At 47.4% G+C, this 16,894-nt stretch overlaps 1 protein-coding gene across 1 annotated transcript in view; it reads left to right on the top strand.

The window, feature by feature from the left end:
• Positions 1–16,894, top strand: part of SH3PXD2B (SH3 and PX domains 2B) — a 121,774-nt gene that overhangs the window by 36,778 nt on the left and 68,102 nt on the right. The window contains exon 3 of the mRNA XM_054488693.2: positions 11,567–11,642. Coding sequence (XP_054344668.1) covers positions 11,567–11,642 — 76 coding nt within the window. The remainder of the gene's footprint in view (positions 1–11,566; positions 11,643–16,894) is intronic.

Raw genomic sequence — 16,894 nt, 5'->3', positions numbered from 1 at the left:
ACCTTTTAGGGGTGATGAGGATGTTCTAGAATGATTTAGTGGTTATGGAGGCATAACCTTATGAATATACTGGAAGCCACTGCATTGTACACTCTAAAAGGGTGACTTTTATGGTATGAGAAGTATATCTCAGTGTAAAGGGATGGTGAGTGCCAGAGCAGTTTCTAGGCTGTCGAGCACCAAGCAAATGTCAGCTCTTAGGATTATTGATGGGCATGGGTGCTGCTAGGAATTGGCATAAAGATTAGAGGAGGAGATGATGCCAGTTAATAGAGTGGTGAAGATCCTGGGCTTTGGGATTAGACAGGGCTGGGCTTTGATCCAAATTCTGCCACTTGCTGGCCATGAGATCTTGTTTTCATCAGAACTCTTTTAGGTACAAATGACAGAAGCCCAGTCAAGATGGATTATTCAAACAGAGCATTGATTAGCTGAGTGTAACTGAGAAGTCTAAGGAAATTGGCTTCAGGTGTGGCTGGATCTAGGCACCACACTGTCAATGAGGACTTGACTTTCTTCACTTCTTAGCTTTCTTTGGGTCCAGGCCAGGTGGTGTCCAGCTGGTGGCAGCCACAGCTCCAGGCTGCATCCCGCAGATAGCCCAGTGACTTCAGGGAAAGAGAACACCCCGGCAGTTAAAGCAAAAGTCTCATTGGCTCATCTTGGGTCACATGACCAGGCTATTCAGGACCAGCCTGGGGACTGAAAGTAGAATCAGTGTCTTGCCGTGCATGGAGACTAACAGAGCAGTGGTAGATTCCCTGGAGGACATCATGGAAATAGCCTGTAGGTGATAGAAAACAATATGCCCCCTCCAACGGGGGCAGGACATTCAGGCGAGAAAACAGTCTGCAGAGAGGCCACTCAGGAGTTGGAGCATGACCCAGGCTCCTTTGTGGGAAAAGAGACTCACAGTCACTGAGTGTGACGGCTCACACCTGTAATCCCACCACTTTGGGAGGCTGAGGCAGACAGATCACTTAAGCCCAGAAATTCAAGACCAGCCTGGCCAACAAAACAAGATCCCATCTCTACAAAAAATTTAGAAATTGGCCAGGTGTGACGGTGTGCACCTGTAGCCCAGGCTACTCAGGAGGCTGAGGTGGGAGGATCCCTTGAGCCTAGCAGGTCGAGGCTGCAGTGAGCTGAGATTGTGCCACTGCACTCTAGCCTAGGCAACAGAGCAAGATCCTGTCTCAAAAAAAAAAGAAAAAAAAAGAGAGAGACTCACAGTCTCTATAAAAAGGTCCTTTTTTGGAAAAAAAAAAAAAAAGTAGAGGCTGGGCGCAGTGGCTCACGCCTGTAATCCCAGCACTTTGGGAGGCCGAGGTGGGCGGATCACAAGGTCAGGAGTTTGATACCAGCCTGGCCAAGACGGTGAAACCCCCGTCTCTACTAAAAATACAAAAATTAGCTGGGCGTGGTTGTGGGCGCCTGTAATCCCAGCTACTCAGGAGGCTGAGGCAGGAGAATCGTTTGAACCCAGCAGGCAGAGGTTACGGTAAGCCGAGATCGTGCATTGCACTCCAGCTTAGGCAACAAGAGCGAAACTCCGTCTCAAAAAAAAAAAAAAGTAGAGACAGGGTCTCACTTTGTCACTCAGGCTGGAGTGCACTGGCGCCATCACAGCTCACTTGCAGCCCCAAACTCCTAGGTTCAAGTGATCCTCCCACCTTAGCCTCCCGAGTAGCTAAGCCTACAGGTGTGTGCCACCACGCCTGACTAATTTTTAAAATTTTTGTAGAGACGGAGTCTTGCTTTGTTGCTCCGACTGGTCTCAAACTCCTGGACTCAAGTCACCCACCCACCTCGGCCTCCCAAAGTGCTGGGATTACAGGCCTGAGCCACTGCGCCCGGCTGGAAGTTCCCCTTTATGAAGATTCACCTTCCAACTTGGTTTCCTGACTTGCTTACCTTAGAAAGGCCTGATAGTGATGCCTGATGCTATTGCTTGACATCTGACCACGCGTCTCATTCACCTGAGGGTGCAGGAGATGGGATGGAGCCCTAGGCTTGAAATAAGAATACCTGGTGTCAGGTCCTTCCCTCTGTCTTACCAGCTGTGCGGCCTTGGGATGGTCACCCAGCCTCTCTGATTCTCCCTTTCTGCCCTGGCTTGGGCCTACCCTGGAGAGTCCATCAGAGTGTAGCAGAGGAAGCTGGCATCCAGGCAGAGCACTGGGGATGACCGGAGTGCCCAGAGAGCTGCGGGCAGTGCCTAGCGGAAACGTGGCTGGGTTGAGCCACATAGTAACGATATCGGCAGTCACAAACTGGAATGTGCCAGATGCCCATCTTATATGCCATCTCATTCAGTCCTCACAGGCATGAGGTCAGTATTGTATCCATTTCACAGATGGGGAAACTGAAGCTCAGAAAGGCAGAGTCATATGCCCAGAAAGCAACATGGCTGGGATTCAAGCCCAGGTGTGGCTGGATCTGAAACTTGCACTCCTAACCTCCCTGCCTCCTTGGGCTCCGGGATTGCCTTTCAATCTGCCTGTTCAAAGATAGATTTACCCACATAGAGTCCTGCCTACAGCTGCCCCTTTTTAAGGCCCATTTGGCTCCTCCCTCTAAGATACAGGCAGAGTCTATCCCACAGAGGGCGGTTCTGACCGAAACATGAGCCCCTCTGCACTGTACTGTGCAACCTTTGTCTTCTGAGTTCCCCACTGGTTCATTGTGTCCCCCAGGCCAAGGGTCATAGTCATCACTGGAGCCAGGGCTTCCCTCACAGAAGGTGCAGTTAAACATTTGCTAACCTAGACCTCGAGCTGCCACAAGGGACCCGGATGGATCACTGCTTTCCATAAGCCTCCAGTGTAGTGGGAATAGACATATGTTATTTCAGATAGAGAGAAACCCAGTTGTTCACAGAGGGGCCTCCCTCCTAGCCAGGGAGCTCAGACAGGGCTCACTTCCTGGAGGAGGTGACATCTGAGCAGGGTCTTGACAATGAATAAGGAGTGGCCCCTCCACCGAATGGGGGAGGGCCTTGCACGCAGAGGACACCTCATGTGCAAAGGTGCAGAGGTGCAATGGAGCAGGAGTCTTAGCTGGGCATCTTCCAGAATTCCAACATTGGCAGGGGGGCACAGAGCCAGCTGAGTCACTCTGCCCATGAAGGAGCCCTCGGGAGAAATACCAGCCTCATCTGTAAGAAGGAACACTCCCTACAGGGAAGTTCATGCTGCAGGGATCCAGAGAAGCTTTTCTGGCTCCTCTCCTGCTCCGCACGCTGTGCCAGAGGATTGCTGCTAGGCACAGGGGCTTGCGGCTCGAGCAGTTCTTGGATGCATCAAATCACAGGTGGAGGCTGCATCTCCGTCTGTGCCTTTGTCTCTCCAGAGACTGTCCCAAGTCATGCAGCAAAAACCACTTGTTTCCAATTTCCATTGAGCTAGGACTGACCTATCCCCTTCTTCTTCTTTTTTTTTTTTTTAAGATGGAGTCTCGCTCTGGAGTGCAGTGGTGCGATCTTGGCTCACTGCCACCTCTGCTTCCCGGGTTCAAACGATTCCCCCACCTCAGCCTCCCGAGTAGCTGGGATTACAGGCACGCACTACTACGCCTGGCTAATTTTTGTATTTTTAGTAGAGATGGGGTTTTGCCATGTTGGTCAGGCCAGTATTGAACTCCTGGCCTCAAGCAATCCACCCACCTCAGCCTCCCAAAGTGCTGGGATTACAGGCGTGAGCCACTGCGCCCAGCCTTGACCTGTCTCCTTCTAAGATACTGGTCCTTCCACCTCGGCCCTCTTGGGAGTTTAACAGCCCCAAGTGTACTTTTTAAGACTCTCTGCCCAGAAGCCCCCATGCTCCACTGCAGAGGCCAAAGGGAAGGGAGGGTTTTCCTCCAGCTTTTCCGAGGACAGGTCTAGGGGATGGCAGAACTGAAGAGTTTTCACTCCCTAGGCAGGCATTGCCTGGCCGGGAAGGCTTCCCAGCAAGATCCCAGCCAACATCTGGCCCAAGACTCCACCAACCATATTTATCCAAATACTGCCTTTACTCCATCCTCAGACACACGTTTTCTCCCAGACATTATCTTCTGGAATTGGAGTATGCCTCCAACGTGTTGTGCATGCTTAAATGGAATAGTTTTCCCTTCTCACTAAAAGCTATTACCATATGGAAGGTGTGTCGCTGGGAAAATACCGTAGTTGCCTTTTTCCACACAGTTAGCAATTCTTTATTTCTAAAATAGAAAGAGGCATGATTATCTTGGGCAGTTGCAGCTAAACTCAGGTCCAGGCCCTGTTGCTGCCACCTGGTATGTAATTTTTCCTTTCCCAGAGAGTGGCTGACCAAACCAGTTAACCACTTTTTGTCATTTGTTTTTTCATTCATTCATTCATTCATTCATTCATTTACCCATTTGTTCTTTGCAGATATCTAACAGGTGCCTACCATGTACCAGTGAGGAGGTAGTGGGGCAGAAGAGAGGGCAAACACTAGTAAGGGGGTTGAACTGAGAAAATACAGGCCTGGACTTAGGGGGAGCAGTAAGTATGGAGAGAAGTGGACAGACCGGAGGTGGTGGCAGCCTCCGTGCAGCGGCAGCCTCCGTGCGGCATGTCCATCAGGACACCAGACACATCGATATTTAGACCAGCTCGTGGAGGGGCCAGAATCCTCAAAGACAACAAACCACAGATGGTAGACTAGGCCCAGGGACATCGTTTTGTTCAGGGCCCTGAAAGCCCTGCCCCAGGACCTTGTGGCTTTCTGCCAGCCTGCAGCTGCACTTGATGGCCCCAGGCCTTTCTCCACTTCCTGCTCTGGCTCCTCTGGGACTTGGGGCTTTTGTGATATTGAGGGGGTAAACCCCTCCCAAGTTCAGCCTCGATGGCTGCTGCTAACGCAAACCACTTGCGGTGGCCAGCTTCCATGGAGTATTCTTTGGACAGCGTGTCTCGCATTCCCTCTACCGCAAGCTGATGTCTTGAAATCTGCTGATGGAGTGTTCTCTCTTTCTTCTTGGAAGCCTGTGATGTGGCAACTTGATGTGACTGCTTCTCCCTTCCTCCTCCCCAGATGACTCATCTTCCTCTTCAGTGTCCGGTCCTCCTCGCCCTGAGCGCCACTTCTTTTGTTATCTGGCGGGGAGCACGGGTAGTGGGTTTTCTCGTTACCAAGGATGACATTGGTTAGGCTTTGAGGGGCATGCCTCTGCTCCTGCTGCTGCAGACAGCCTGGGCCTGGTCCCTTGGAGAACCTACATCAAGGCCTTTGGATGCCTAGTGTTACAGTTCTCTGCATAGACGCAATTGGTGGCCGGTAAACCTGGACACACCAAGACCAGCTCGGCAAGGAAAGCTTGCAGGGCTCTAATCCCCCAGCTTCTTATCCTGAGTCCTAGTCTTTGCAACTAGCAAACTCACAGATGGCCGTTGACATTGACGCAGTGATGAAGAAAACGAAATAAAATTGGATGTGGTTTAAATAGGAAGGTATTGTGATAGTCCAGCCCTGCACTGTCCAGGATGGCAGCCGCTCGTCACATGAGGGTATTGAAATGTAAATTCAAGTCAATTAAAGAAAATTTTTAAATTGAGCTCCTGAGTTGCAGGAGCAGCATTTCACATGCTCAATAGCTACCAGGACGCGAGTGGCCACTGGATTGGACAGCAAGATGTAGAACACCTCCATCATGGCAGAAAGTGCCAGCAGACAGCCCTGCTGCAGCCCGGGGCCACCCGGGCAGTCCTGAGGGGTTTTTTGCCAGCCTTAAAACACAGCCTCACAATCGAATATTATTCAGCCTTAAAAAAGAAGGAAATTCTGCCACATGCTATAACACGGATGGAGCTTGAGAACCTTATGCTAAGTGGAATATGCCAGTCCCAAAAGGGCAAATACTGTGTGATCCACTTCTTGGAGGTAGCTACAACAGTCAGATTCATAGAGACAGAAAGCAAAGTAGTGGTTGCCAGAGCCCAGGGGGAGGGAGAGGGGGGAGTCACAGTTTCAGTTTTGGATGATGAAGAGGTTCCGGAGATGGATGGTGGTGATGTTTGCACAACATTGTGAATGTGCTTAATGCCACTGAACTGTACACTCAAATGTGGTTGAAATGGTAAATCTTATGTTGTGTATATTTAACACGATTAAAGAAAAAACCACACAGCCTTACAGACTACTAAAAGTTATCCCCAAATAACTTTCAAAATAACATATTCAATATGGGCAGAGTGTAAGGAGCAGGGATTTCTTGCTGAGCATCTGGTGTGCTCCCCAGAGTTTCCACACAGCACTCATTTACCCAGCCCTGCTGCGGAGCAGGCTGCGTCCCTCATCCTGCAGACGGTCAAATAGGCTCAGGGGATGAAGTGCCTGGCCAAGGACACACAGCTGGCATGAGGAAGCATCAGGATTGAACCCCAGGGCTGTTGGGTCCCCAGCAGTCATGTCTGTGGTTAGACTATGCAGTATTTAAACCCAGATCTGCCACCTCCAACAAATAAATAACACAAAGGGAAGCCTTTCAGTTCCTTGGGCCATGCTGATCTGGGTAAAAGCAAGTCAGGACAAAGGGCGAGAGAGCAGCTTCTTAAGACCAGGCAGTAGAGACCCCTCTGAGGACTGAAAAACAGCAGTGGCAGGGACTCATTGGCTGACATGTACATTCAGGCAGGGACTCCAAAGGACCCCGGAGATTGGAAATAGTCGTGTTAGGGTGGACAGATTACTGGTGCATTCTTTGAAAAAAAAAAAAAAAAAAAAAAATTCCCTTTAATGGTGTTTCATTGTCTTAACAATAAAATTGAGAAAGGAAAAAGTAGATAGTGTTAGGCAAAAACCTATAAATCTCTAAAATACTCCACAGCTGAGACTGATTAATGGCTCTGCTTTCGAAAAGAGAGCATGCTGTTGACGTGGGCACAAATATTAAACTTACCTCATCTCAGGCTGACTTTTATGTTCACGTGACACTCTGAAGCTGCCTCAAAGAGTGGTCTTAGGCAAAAAGAATGGAATTTAGACAAAGATGCATGGACTGGCTGGACACATCACTTAGCTGTGTGACTTCAGGCAAGTTCACTGCCCTCTCTGCTCCTCAGTTTCCTCGTCTGTGACAAGGGGAATGTAACATTTCACAGAATTACTGCGAAGGTCACATGAAATCGTATGTGAGAGGACGTGTTCACTGTGAGCTGTTATACACGTGTTAGTTGTGATTACTAATTATTATTTAGTATTAGTAATGTGAATATTATTCTTCAGAGTTACTTAGCAAACATCTCCTGAAGTTGCCTCCCAAAGCGTTTGCTCAGTTGCGTTCATTGGTTCAGCCAATTTTTTTTTAAGTAATAAACTTTAGTTTTTAGAGAAGTTTTAGGTTCTCAGAAAAAATGACTGAAAAGTACAGAGCATAGCCCCTTGTCCTCGCCACTCACAACCTCTCTTCATCAACATCAAATTCAGCCTGTTTTTATTGAGCATCTACTATGTGCTGGCATTGAAGAGCTCTTGGATTCACAAAAGGAAGGCTGCCTTTTCCAGCAAGGCCCCACTGTGGTCTCACCTGTCTCTGAATGACAGTGGACCAAGCATTTCCACCTCACCAGGCAATACAGAACAGGGGACAATGACTCGAAACCACAAATAAGACCACATGTTTAAAATACTGGCAAGGATGTAGAGAAAAGGAAACTCTTATACACAGTTGGTGGGAACGTAAACTAATATAGCCACCATGGAAAACAATGTAGAGCTTCCTCAAAACACTGCAAAGAGAACTACCATATGATCCAGCAATCCCACCACTAGGCATTTATCCAAAGGAAAGGAAATCAGTATATCTAAGAGATAATACATCCCATGTTGATTGCAGTTCTAGTCACAACAGCCAAGGTGTGGAATCAGCCTAAGTACCCATCAGCAGATGAATGGATAAAGAAATTGTGGTATGGGCTGGGCACAGTGGCTCATGCCTGTAATCCCAGCTCTTTGGGAGGCCGAGGCAGGTGGATCACCTGAGGTCAGGAGTTCGAGACCAGTCTGACCAACATGGTAAAACCCCGTCTGTACTAAAAATACAAAAATTAGCCAGGTGTGGTGACCCATGCCTGTAATCTCAGCTACTGGGGAGGCTGAGGCAGGAGAATCGCTTGAACCCAGGAGGCAGAGGCTGCAGTGAGCCGAGATCGCACCATTGCACTCCAGCCTGGGCAACAAGAGCGAAATTCTGTCTCCAAAAAAAAAAAAAAAAAAGAAAATGTGGTATGCATACACAATTGAATACTATTCAGCCATCAAAAATAAGGAAATCCTGTCATTCGCTGCAACATAGATGCCACTGGAGGACATTATGTTAAGTGAAATAAGCCAAGAACATAAAGTTCTCACTTATATGTGGAAGCTTAAAAAGTTGATCTCATAAAGTAAAAAGTAGCACAGAGGATAACTAGAGGCTGGGAAGGGTAGGGAGAAGTGGGGAGATAGGGAGAGATTTGTAAAAGGATACAAAATCACAGCTAGATAGGAGGAATCAGTTCTAGTGTTTTGGGTGTTTTTGTTTTTGTTTTGAGACGGAGTTTTGCTCTTGTTGCCCAGGCTGTAGTGCAATGGCGTGATCCTGGCTTACTGCAACCTCCACCTCCTGGGTTCAAGCAATTCTCCTGCCTCAGTCTCCCTAGTAGCTGGGATTACAGGTGCCTGCCACCACGCCCAGCTAATTTTTTTGTATTTTTAGTAGAGACAAGGTTTCACTGTTAGTCAGACTGGTCTCGATCTCCTGACCTCAGGCGATCCACCCACCTTGGCCTCTCAAAGTGCTGAGGTTACAGGTGTGAGCCACTGCGCCTGGCCAGTTCTAGTGTTTTATAGTACTGTGGGATGACTATAGTTAACAATAGTGTATTATATAGTTTCAGATAGCTGGAGAAAACATTGACTATTTCTAACACAAATAAATGATACATGTTTGAGATGACAGATATGTAAATATGCTGATCTGATCACTATATATTATGTGAATCATAACATTACTAATGTACCCCATCAATATATACAATTATTATGTGTCAATTAAAAATTAAATTTTAGAAATTTTAAAAATTAAAAGAAACTAGAAAGTGAAAACCCAGTCCAGGCGCGGTGGTTCACGTCTGTAATCCCAGCACTTTGAGAGGCCGAGGCAGGCAGATCACTTGAGATTAGGAGTTCGAGACCAGCCTGGCCAACATGGTAAAACCCCGTCTCTACTAAAAATAAAGTTAGGCAGGCGCCTGTAATCCCAGCTACTTGGGAGGCTGAGGCAGGAGAATTGCTTGAACCGGGAAGGCGGAGGTTGCAGTGAACCAAGACCACGCCATTGCACCCCAGCCTAGGCAACAAGAGCGAAACTCCATCTCAAAAAAAAAAAAAAAAAAAAGTGATAACCCAAAGCACCCAAAAGAAAGGCAATAATTAAGATAAGAAATTGACAGCCTGAGCAACATGGCAAAAGCCATCTGTACAAAATACAAAAAAAATTAGCTGAGCATGGTGGCACACGCCTATAGTCCCAGCTACTCTGGAGGCTGAGATGGGAGGATCACCTGAGCCCGGGGAGATTGAGGCTGCAGTGAGCCATGATTGTGCCACCGCACTCCAGCCTAGGTGACAGAGCAAGACCCTGTCTCAAAAAAGAAAAGAAATTGAGAACAGAAAAAGAATAAAGAAAATCAGTGAAACTAAAAGCAAGTTCTTTGAAACGACAAAGATTAATAAACCTGTAGCTAGCGACCAAGGGAAAAAAGAGAGAAGGAAAAAAAAAACCCCCACAGCTTAAAAGTTTAAAGACTTCCGGGGCAAGGCCGTGCATCCCAGCAGCTTCCAGGATGCGCAGCCAAGCTGAGGCTGACTCACCTGCCCAGGGCATCGTGTAGAACAGCACCAAAGAGGCCGGGAGCTCCAGCCTGGAAAAGCAGCCCTGGCTTTTTTAATTGTCTTTGTAGCATTTCAGAGGCGGGGTGATTTGATGATAAAGAAGCAAGTGGTCTTCAGTCTCTGGCCCCTCCGCTTTGTTGGCTACAGGCCTTCAGTTTCCTGGACAGTCATGTCCACCTTAAAGCAATGATCGTGGATTTAATGAGGGAATGTTTCTGAAGAATCTAGCCCATGTCTGGCAGATAGTAGGTGTTTAATATACGTATCTCTCTTCTCTCCCACTTCAGGTCCTCCCCTCCCTCCCCAAATGCCTGCATAATAGCTGTGTGTATTTCTCCCGGACTTTTCAAAGTTTCTTTCATTCCATGACAGGGACAGATCTTAAGTGCCAGAGTGACTTTCCCGTGGGCAGGCTTTTCACATTCCAGCCATTACTCCACGAGGCTTGGGACTTTCTCCCTCCCCATCTGCTTTGATTCCTTGACCCGCGTACTAAACAGGGTAGGTTAAGATGCTGCTCACGCAGATAACCTCACCATACAACAAGAGCATCTTGTCATAGCTCACTCAGGCCACATGTCTAGCAGAGGTCACTGGGGTCTTTGGACCTCAACCCATGACCGCGGCCAGCAGAGAAGCCAGGCTCTGGAGAGTGGCCAATCCCCATGGAAGAGGGAAATAGCTAGTGGGAAAGCATCCACCAGTCATCGTCTTCCACCCTGAAGTGACACACGCCTCCAGCTCACATGGAATCGCCACATCCTACTTCAAGGGACTGGGGAAAGTACAAATCTACCAGGTGCTCAGAAGAAGAACCAGAAATATTTGACAACAGCGTTAATGACTTCCACAGCCCAGCTTTAATCCATAAAATAATGCTGCAAGTCGGTGTCCTTATGGCAGACTTAAAGATGAGGTCCTAAAAGGTTTTGTCACTTTCCTAAGACCACATGGGGGGTAAGAAGCAGATCCTCGTGATTTTGTATGTCAAATCCGATATTTCACATGAAGTCCCTGAAGCGTTCAGAGATACGTTTATGGTGCTATGAAAGGTTTTTGTTTTGGGGACTCTGCCCTCTTGCACCTCTACCCCCACAGCAGCCTACACCTCCCTCTCTTTACACCACCTTTTAATGATCAGTTCTCTTCTCAGTCCCCTCTCTAGATTATGAATCTTTTCCTCGCTGTACCCCGTTCCTCTAGCACAGAGCCAGGCCCAAAGCTATCTGTTGAGCCGACCAGGAGAATTCTTCCTGGGTCAGGGGAATATAGTGCTCTCATAAGCATGAACCGAACCACATTGATTGGATGCTAGTGATCTATTCCTTACCTCAACCCAGAAATTCTTAGGAGCAGGATGACCTTCTGTCCATGAAATCCTGGTGGCCCTGAGAGTATTGTTCACGTTTCAGATCCTGTGGATGGAGAACCTCAGGAAAGCCGGGAATGGTCTCTTCTAACTCTGAACCTTCACAAATCTGGCAGCTGTGGATATACACATTGTTTTCATGGGGTTTCTAGGTCCAACTAAAATTGCCTTTCCCATTAGTTTGGGTTTCTGGAAAGCTGAATGCAGTGTACTTTTAGTATATCACATCACATATTTCACATAATTCCTTTAAAATGTCCTAGATGGTGTTTATTGCATTATGAAAGGTTTTTGTTTTTGGTATTCGCCCCCCACTTAGATGCAGATGTTGGACAAATTTCCCATGGAAGGAGGACAGAAGGACCCCAAGCAGCGGATCATCCCTTTTCTGCCAGGTAGGTGAGATGGGTGCTCTCAGACTGGGACACTGGGGGCTCTGGTACAGTTCCCAGAGCCCTTGGGACAGTTTATCAGCTTGTCTTCCTTTATCAGGGGACACCATCCCACTGACCAGAATCTCAGCCATTTATAGAAATTAACCCATTTATGCCGGAGGTTGCAATTTTTTGTATTTTTACATGAGTGAAAAATCAGACTTTGGCAGTGACCTTGAGCAGTAATATATAAATAACTCCCACAGGCTTAGCGTTCCAATAATGAAACACTAGGCATAAGTGGGTTAATGACTAAGTACTTGGGTTTCGGCATTAGATGCTACACCATTTACTAGCTGATGAATGACCTTAAGAAGACCCTTCACCTCTGGGATCCTGAGTTTCTCCCATCTCTAAAATGGGAATAATTCGAGCTCAGAGAGTTCCTCTAGTGAGTGCTTTCTGTTTCTATAACTATGGTATTCGTTTTCTATTCTTGCATAACAAATTACCACCAATTTAATAACTTAAAACACCCATGTATTACCTCACAGATCTGTGGGCCAAAAATCCAGGCAGGGTTTTTGGCCCAACTGGGTTCTCCTCAAGGTCTCATGAGGCTGAAGTCAAGATGTCAGCTGAGCCAAGCTCTTATCTGGAGGACCTACAGAAAAGTCTACTTCCAGCCTCCACATAGATTGTTGGCAGAGTTCAGTTCGTCACAGCTATAGGACCAAGATCTGTTTCCTTGCTGGCTGTCACCCTCTCAGCCTCTAAAAGCTTCCCACATCCCTCATCACAGGACCCCTCTCCATCTCCCAGCCAACAGTGGGGCAGCAAACCTGACTAGGGTTTCAGATCCCTCTGACTTTGCCTTCTGCCACCAGTCAGGGAAAGCTGTCTGCTTTTAAGGACTCATACAATTATTACCTGACTAATCCAGGATAATCTCCCGCTTCTAAAGTGAACGGAAGGCATATAATAGCTCGTCACATATACAAGCTTTGGGGATTAGGGCGGCACATCCTTGGGGGATATTTTAGAAAGTTTATGAACCTACCTCACATGGCTACCAGGCAGCACACCAGCTGCTGTGCAGCGTTTAATGCAATTATGCCTAGTCTCTGTTCCCAAGGCAGTCAGTCTCCATCCCCCCAAATTCTTACCAAAGAATACTATCATGGCTTCAGCTCAAAGAGAGGGGTTACCCAAACCAGTGTTACTGCTTCAAGTATAATAATAGCTCACTACTGTGGGCCAGTCACTCAGTGCTTTACTTTCATTACCTCGTTTGCTCCTCAGAGCAGCCCTGCAGCATAGGCATTACTGCACCCATTTCACGGATGAGGAAAATTGAGGCTCAGGGAACCTATAGGCGCTTGCACAGATGGCAGAACTGGAATTCAGACACAGGTATGGCTGGCTCCAAAATTCGTGCCTGGAGTCAGACAACCTGGGTTCCAATCCCAGCATGCCCCCCTCACCAACTCTGTCACCTTGGGTAGATGACTTCATTTGCAAATTGGAGATAATAATGGTACTAAAATGATGAAGTTGTTATGATGATTCTGTAAATGCCTGGCAGATCGCTAACAGCCATCAAGCACTTACTATGATGGTTTTTATGTACTGAAAATCAGCAATCTGACAATCACCCTAAGTCACAGATATTTAGAGCTGGATGGGCCCTTTAGATCCTTTTTCCAGGCCAGGCATGGTGGCTCACGCCTGTAATCCTAGCACTTTGGGAAGCCAAGGTGAGTGGATCATCTGAGGTTAGGAGTTTGAGACCAGGCTGGCCAACATGGCAAAACCCCTTCTCTACTAAAAATAGAAAAATTAGCTGGGCGTGGTGGCAGGCACCTGTAATCCCAGCTACTTGGGAGGCTGAGGCTTGAACCCAGGGAGTGGAGGTTGCAGTGAGCCGAGATCGCGCCACTTCAGCCTGGGTGAAAGAGCGAAACTCTATCTCAAAAATTAAAAAAAAAAAAAAATGTATCTTTTTTCAGCGAAGGGAACAGGTCTAGAGATGGGGAGGACTCCCTGGGTCACACAAGTGCTAGTCTCCCAACCCCCTAGTCTAGAACATAGTGGGTTCTTCAGGTATTACTGTCACTGAATGGGTTTAGAGACAGGGCACATGTGTTTGCCAGGCCTCCTCCACTGGGAGAATCCTTTACCTAAAAAAAGCTAACATTTGTAGTTCCTCCACTGGCAAAGTGTACAACCATGCTGGAATTTTCTTTCCTGCTGGAGAAAACCCTGCTGGCCAGCTGCGGCAGCCAAATGTCAATGCTCCAAAGCGTGTGCTTCAGAGTCAAACAGACTAGCCTGTGACCTCAAGCAAGCGACATCCCCCTCTGAGCCTCAGTTTCCACATCTGTTAAAAAACGGGACAGTGACCCCTGCTTCACAAGGTCCAGTTCCTGGCACATAGTAGATTCTTGGTAAAGGCAGAAACAGGGTCCTGGGACATGCCTTTGGAATCTCTTGGTTTTACATGTTAGAGTCCTCCTTAAATGACCATTCTGGATATTCAAGGTAAACTGGACTCCAGATGTAGGTTTTTTACAACAAGAAAGGAAAGGAAGGCAGTGAGTTCTAACTCTTTACTGGATAAAAGGCAAACCCAGCTCTGGAAAACTACCCAAGACAGAGAAGAACTTGAGCCGACCCTCTCCCAAGCTCTTAAAAGCTTTCATGGTTACGTAATCCATCTCCACCAAAGAATTAATGAAAATGCTGTTCCCAGGGACTTGGTCCCTTCTCAAGGCACCCACTTGTGGCTTGGAGAGGTCCTGCCGGGCCCCAGGACCCTGGACCACCCCTTCTGAGCCACCTCTTAGCTTTTCCTCGAGGCTGAGGGTGAGGCCAAGGCAGGGAAGCACAAGAGAAGCGCCCCCTCTCCTAGGGGTCAGTTTTCTGCCAAGACTGCCGCGTCAGCAGAACAAAAGCAAGTCTCATGTTAGCACAGAGGCGGGGGAGGGGAGAGCAGCCTGCACAGTTTTCCATCCCAGCAGGAGCTGGGGAAGCCGACTTGGCAGAGGATGCTGCCTGAAAAATAGGAATTACAGTCTGGCCTTCCTCCACAGTGGAAAACAAAAGCCGACCGTTCCCACCAAAGGCTGTGCTCGCCTCTGAACACCCTTTCCCCTCCAGGAAGGCAGCTGGCTCACCCTCCTTCCCTGAGATGCACACAGAAACACCTCACGTCAGGCACAGGCCAGGGTCGCTGCCCATGGCACCTCACCAGGGAGGCCCTGGCCAAGGAGGTGCTGGCTTCCGTGCCTACCGCTGGCCTCACAGTTCTGCCCCACGTCCAGGGCCTGAGCCACAACTCGGGCTCTGCTGTGGGTAAATGACAAATTGGCCCACTGGAGGCAGGTTTAAGAAAGCTGGGAGTTGAGGAAAGAACGTGCGCTCTGAATTGCAGAGTGCATGAATCATCTAAAGTCTAAAGTAACTGCCCCTTTGCAAGCACCCACTAAGGACCACCCCTGTGCTGGGTGTCATGGAGACGGCTTCTAAGAGCTAGGGGCTACTATCCCATTTCACAGATGAGGAGACTGAGGCTCCAGGAGGTAAATGCATTCCCCAAAATTCCCCCTATTGGGGGAACCCACCCCCAGTAATTCAACGTGGGTCCTTTTCTATTTTCCCTAAGTGTCGGCTGGTCTGAGAAATAAAGGGAAAGAGTACAAAAGAGAGAAATTTTAAAGCTGGTATCTGGGGGAGACATCACATGTCAGCAGTTCCGTGATGCCCCGCAAGCCGCAAAACCAGCAAGTTTTTATTAGTGATTTTCAAAAGGGGAGGGAGTGTACGAATAGGGTGCGGGTCACAGAGGTCACTTGCTTCACAAGGTAATAAAATATCACAAGGCAAATGGAGGCAGGGCGAGATCACAGGACCGGGGCAAAATTAAAGTTGCTAATGAAGTTTCGGGCATGTGTTGTCATTGATAACATCTTATCAGGAGACAGGGTTTGAGAGCCGGCAACGGTCTGACCAAAATTTATGAGGCAGGAATTTCCTTATCCTAATAAGCCTGGGAGCGCTACAGGAGACCGGGGCTTATTTCATCCCTTATCTGCAAGCGTAAAAGACAAGACATTCCCAGAGCGGCCATTTCAGAGACCTCCCCCTAGGAACGCATTCTCTTTCTCAGGGCTGTTCCTTGCTGAAAAAAAGAATTCAGCAATATTTCTCCTATTTGCTTTTGAAAGAAGAGAAATATGGCTCTGTTACGCCCGGCTCTCAGGCAGCCAGACCTAATGGTTATCTCCCTTGTTCCCTGAACATCACTGTTATCCTGTTCTTTTTTCAAGGTGCCCAGATTTCATATTGTTTAAACAATTTGTGCCGTTAATGCAATCATCACAGGGTCCTGAGGCGACATACATCCTCAGCTTATGAAGATGACAGGATTAAGAGATTAAAGTAAAGACAGGCATAGGAAATCAGAAGAATATTGATTGGGGAAGTGATAAATGTCCGTGAAATCTTCATGGACATTTGTTCTATATGTTCAGAGATTGCAGTAAAGACAGGCGTAAGAAATTATAAAAGTATTAATTTGGGGAACTAATAAATGTCCATGAAATCTTCACAATTTATGTTCTTCTGCCATGGCTTCAGCTGGTCCCTCCGTTCAGGGTCCCTGACTTCCCGCAACATCTCTCCTTTTCTTTTTATATAAATGTGCCATGGTGATGAAGGCTTGTTCGTTCCCTCAATTTTGACGCAGGATTCTTTGACTGGTCCGGCACACTAAAGATAAGCCGATTAAACAGAGAAACATAATTCTAAAATTTACTACAGTGGAGCCCCCAATAGACTTAATCCAAGTTGTGGGGTTTAATCCAGAAAGATTTTCTGCTACCTGATCTAACACCTCAGCTCCAGGCACAATGGATAAATGAGCTTGAGAGGCTTCAAAAATTTGTTTCTTTAATTTAGTTATGTCCAATGATAAATTATCTTCCCTACCTAGAAGGTGTCTTTGACCATTTCCCATGAATGATCAGTCTCATTGTAGGAATACGGGGTGATACAGAAATCCGAAGTATTCCAATCGCACTGCATTTGAATGCAGTGTTCGAGACTTCACCACCCGATCTCCAAGTCAAATAACAGACTGTCTTAAATCATTAATTTTGATTAGCCAATTTTTGATCAATGCCTTGTTGAGAATTCCACATTTGGGTGGAATTGGCTTGCCAATCATTAACAAAATGAGCCGTTTGAGTAGATTGATGTAACGCCATTCCAGC

This window comes from Pongo pygmaeus, chromosome 4 (assembly GCF_028885625.2).
Source record: "Pongo pygmaeus isolate AG05252 chromosome 4, NHGRI_mPonPyg2-v2.0_pri, whole genome shotgun sequence".
NCBI classification, from domain to species: Eukaryota; Metazoa; Chordata; class Mammalia; order Primates; family Hominidae; genus Pongo; species Pongo pygmaeus.
The sequence above is the reverse complement of the archived record's forward strand: the minus strand, read 5'-3'. Positions and strand labels throughout refer to the sequence as shown.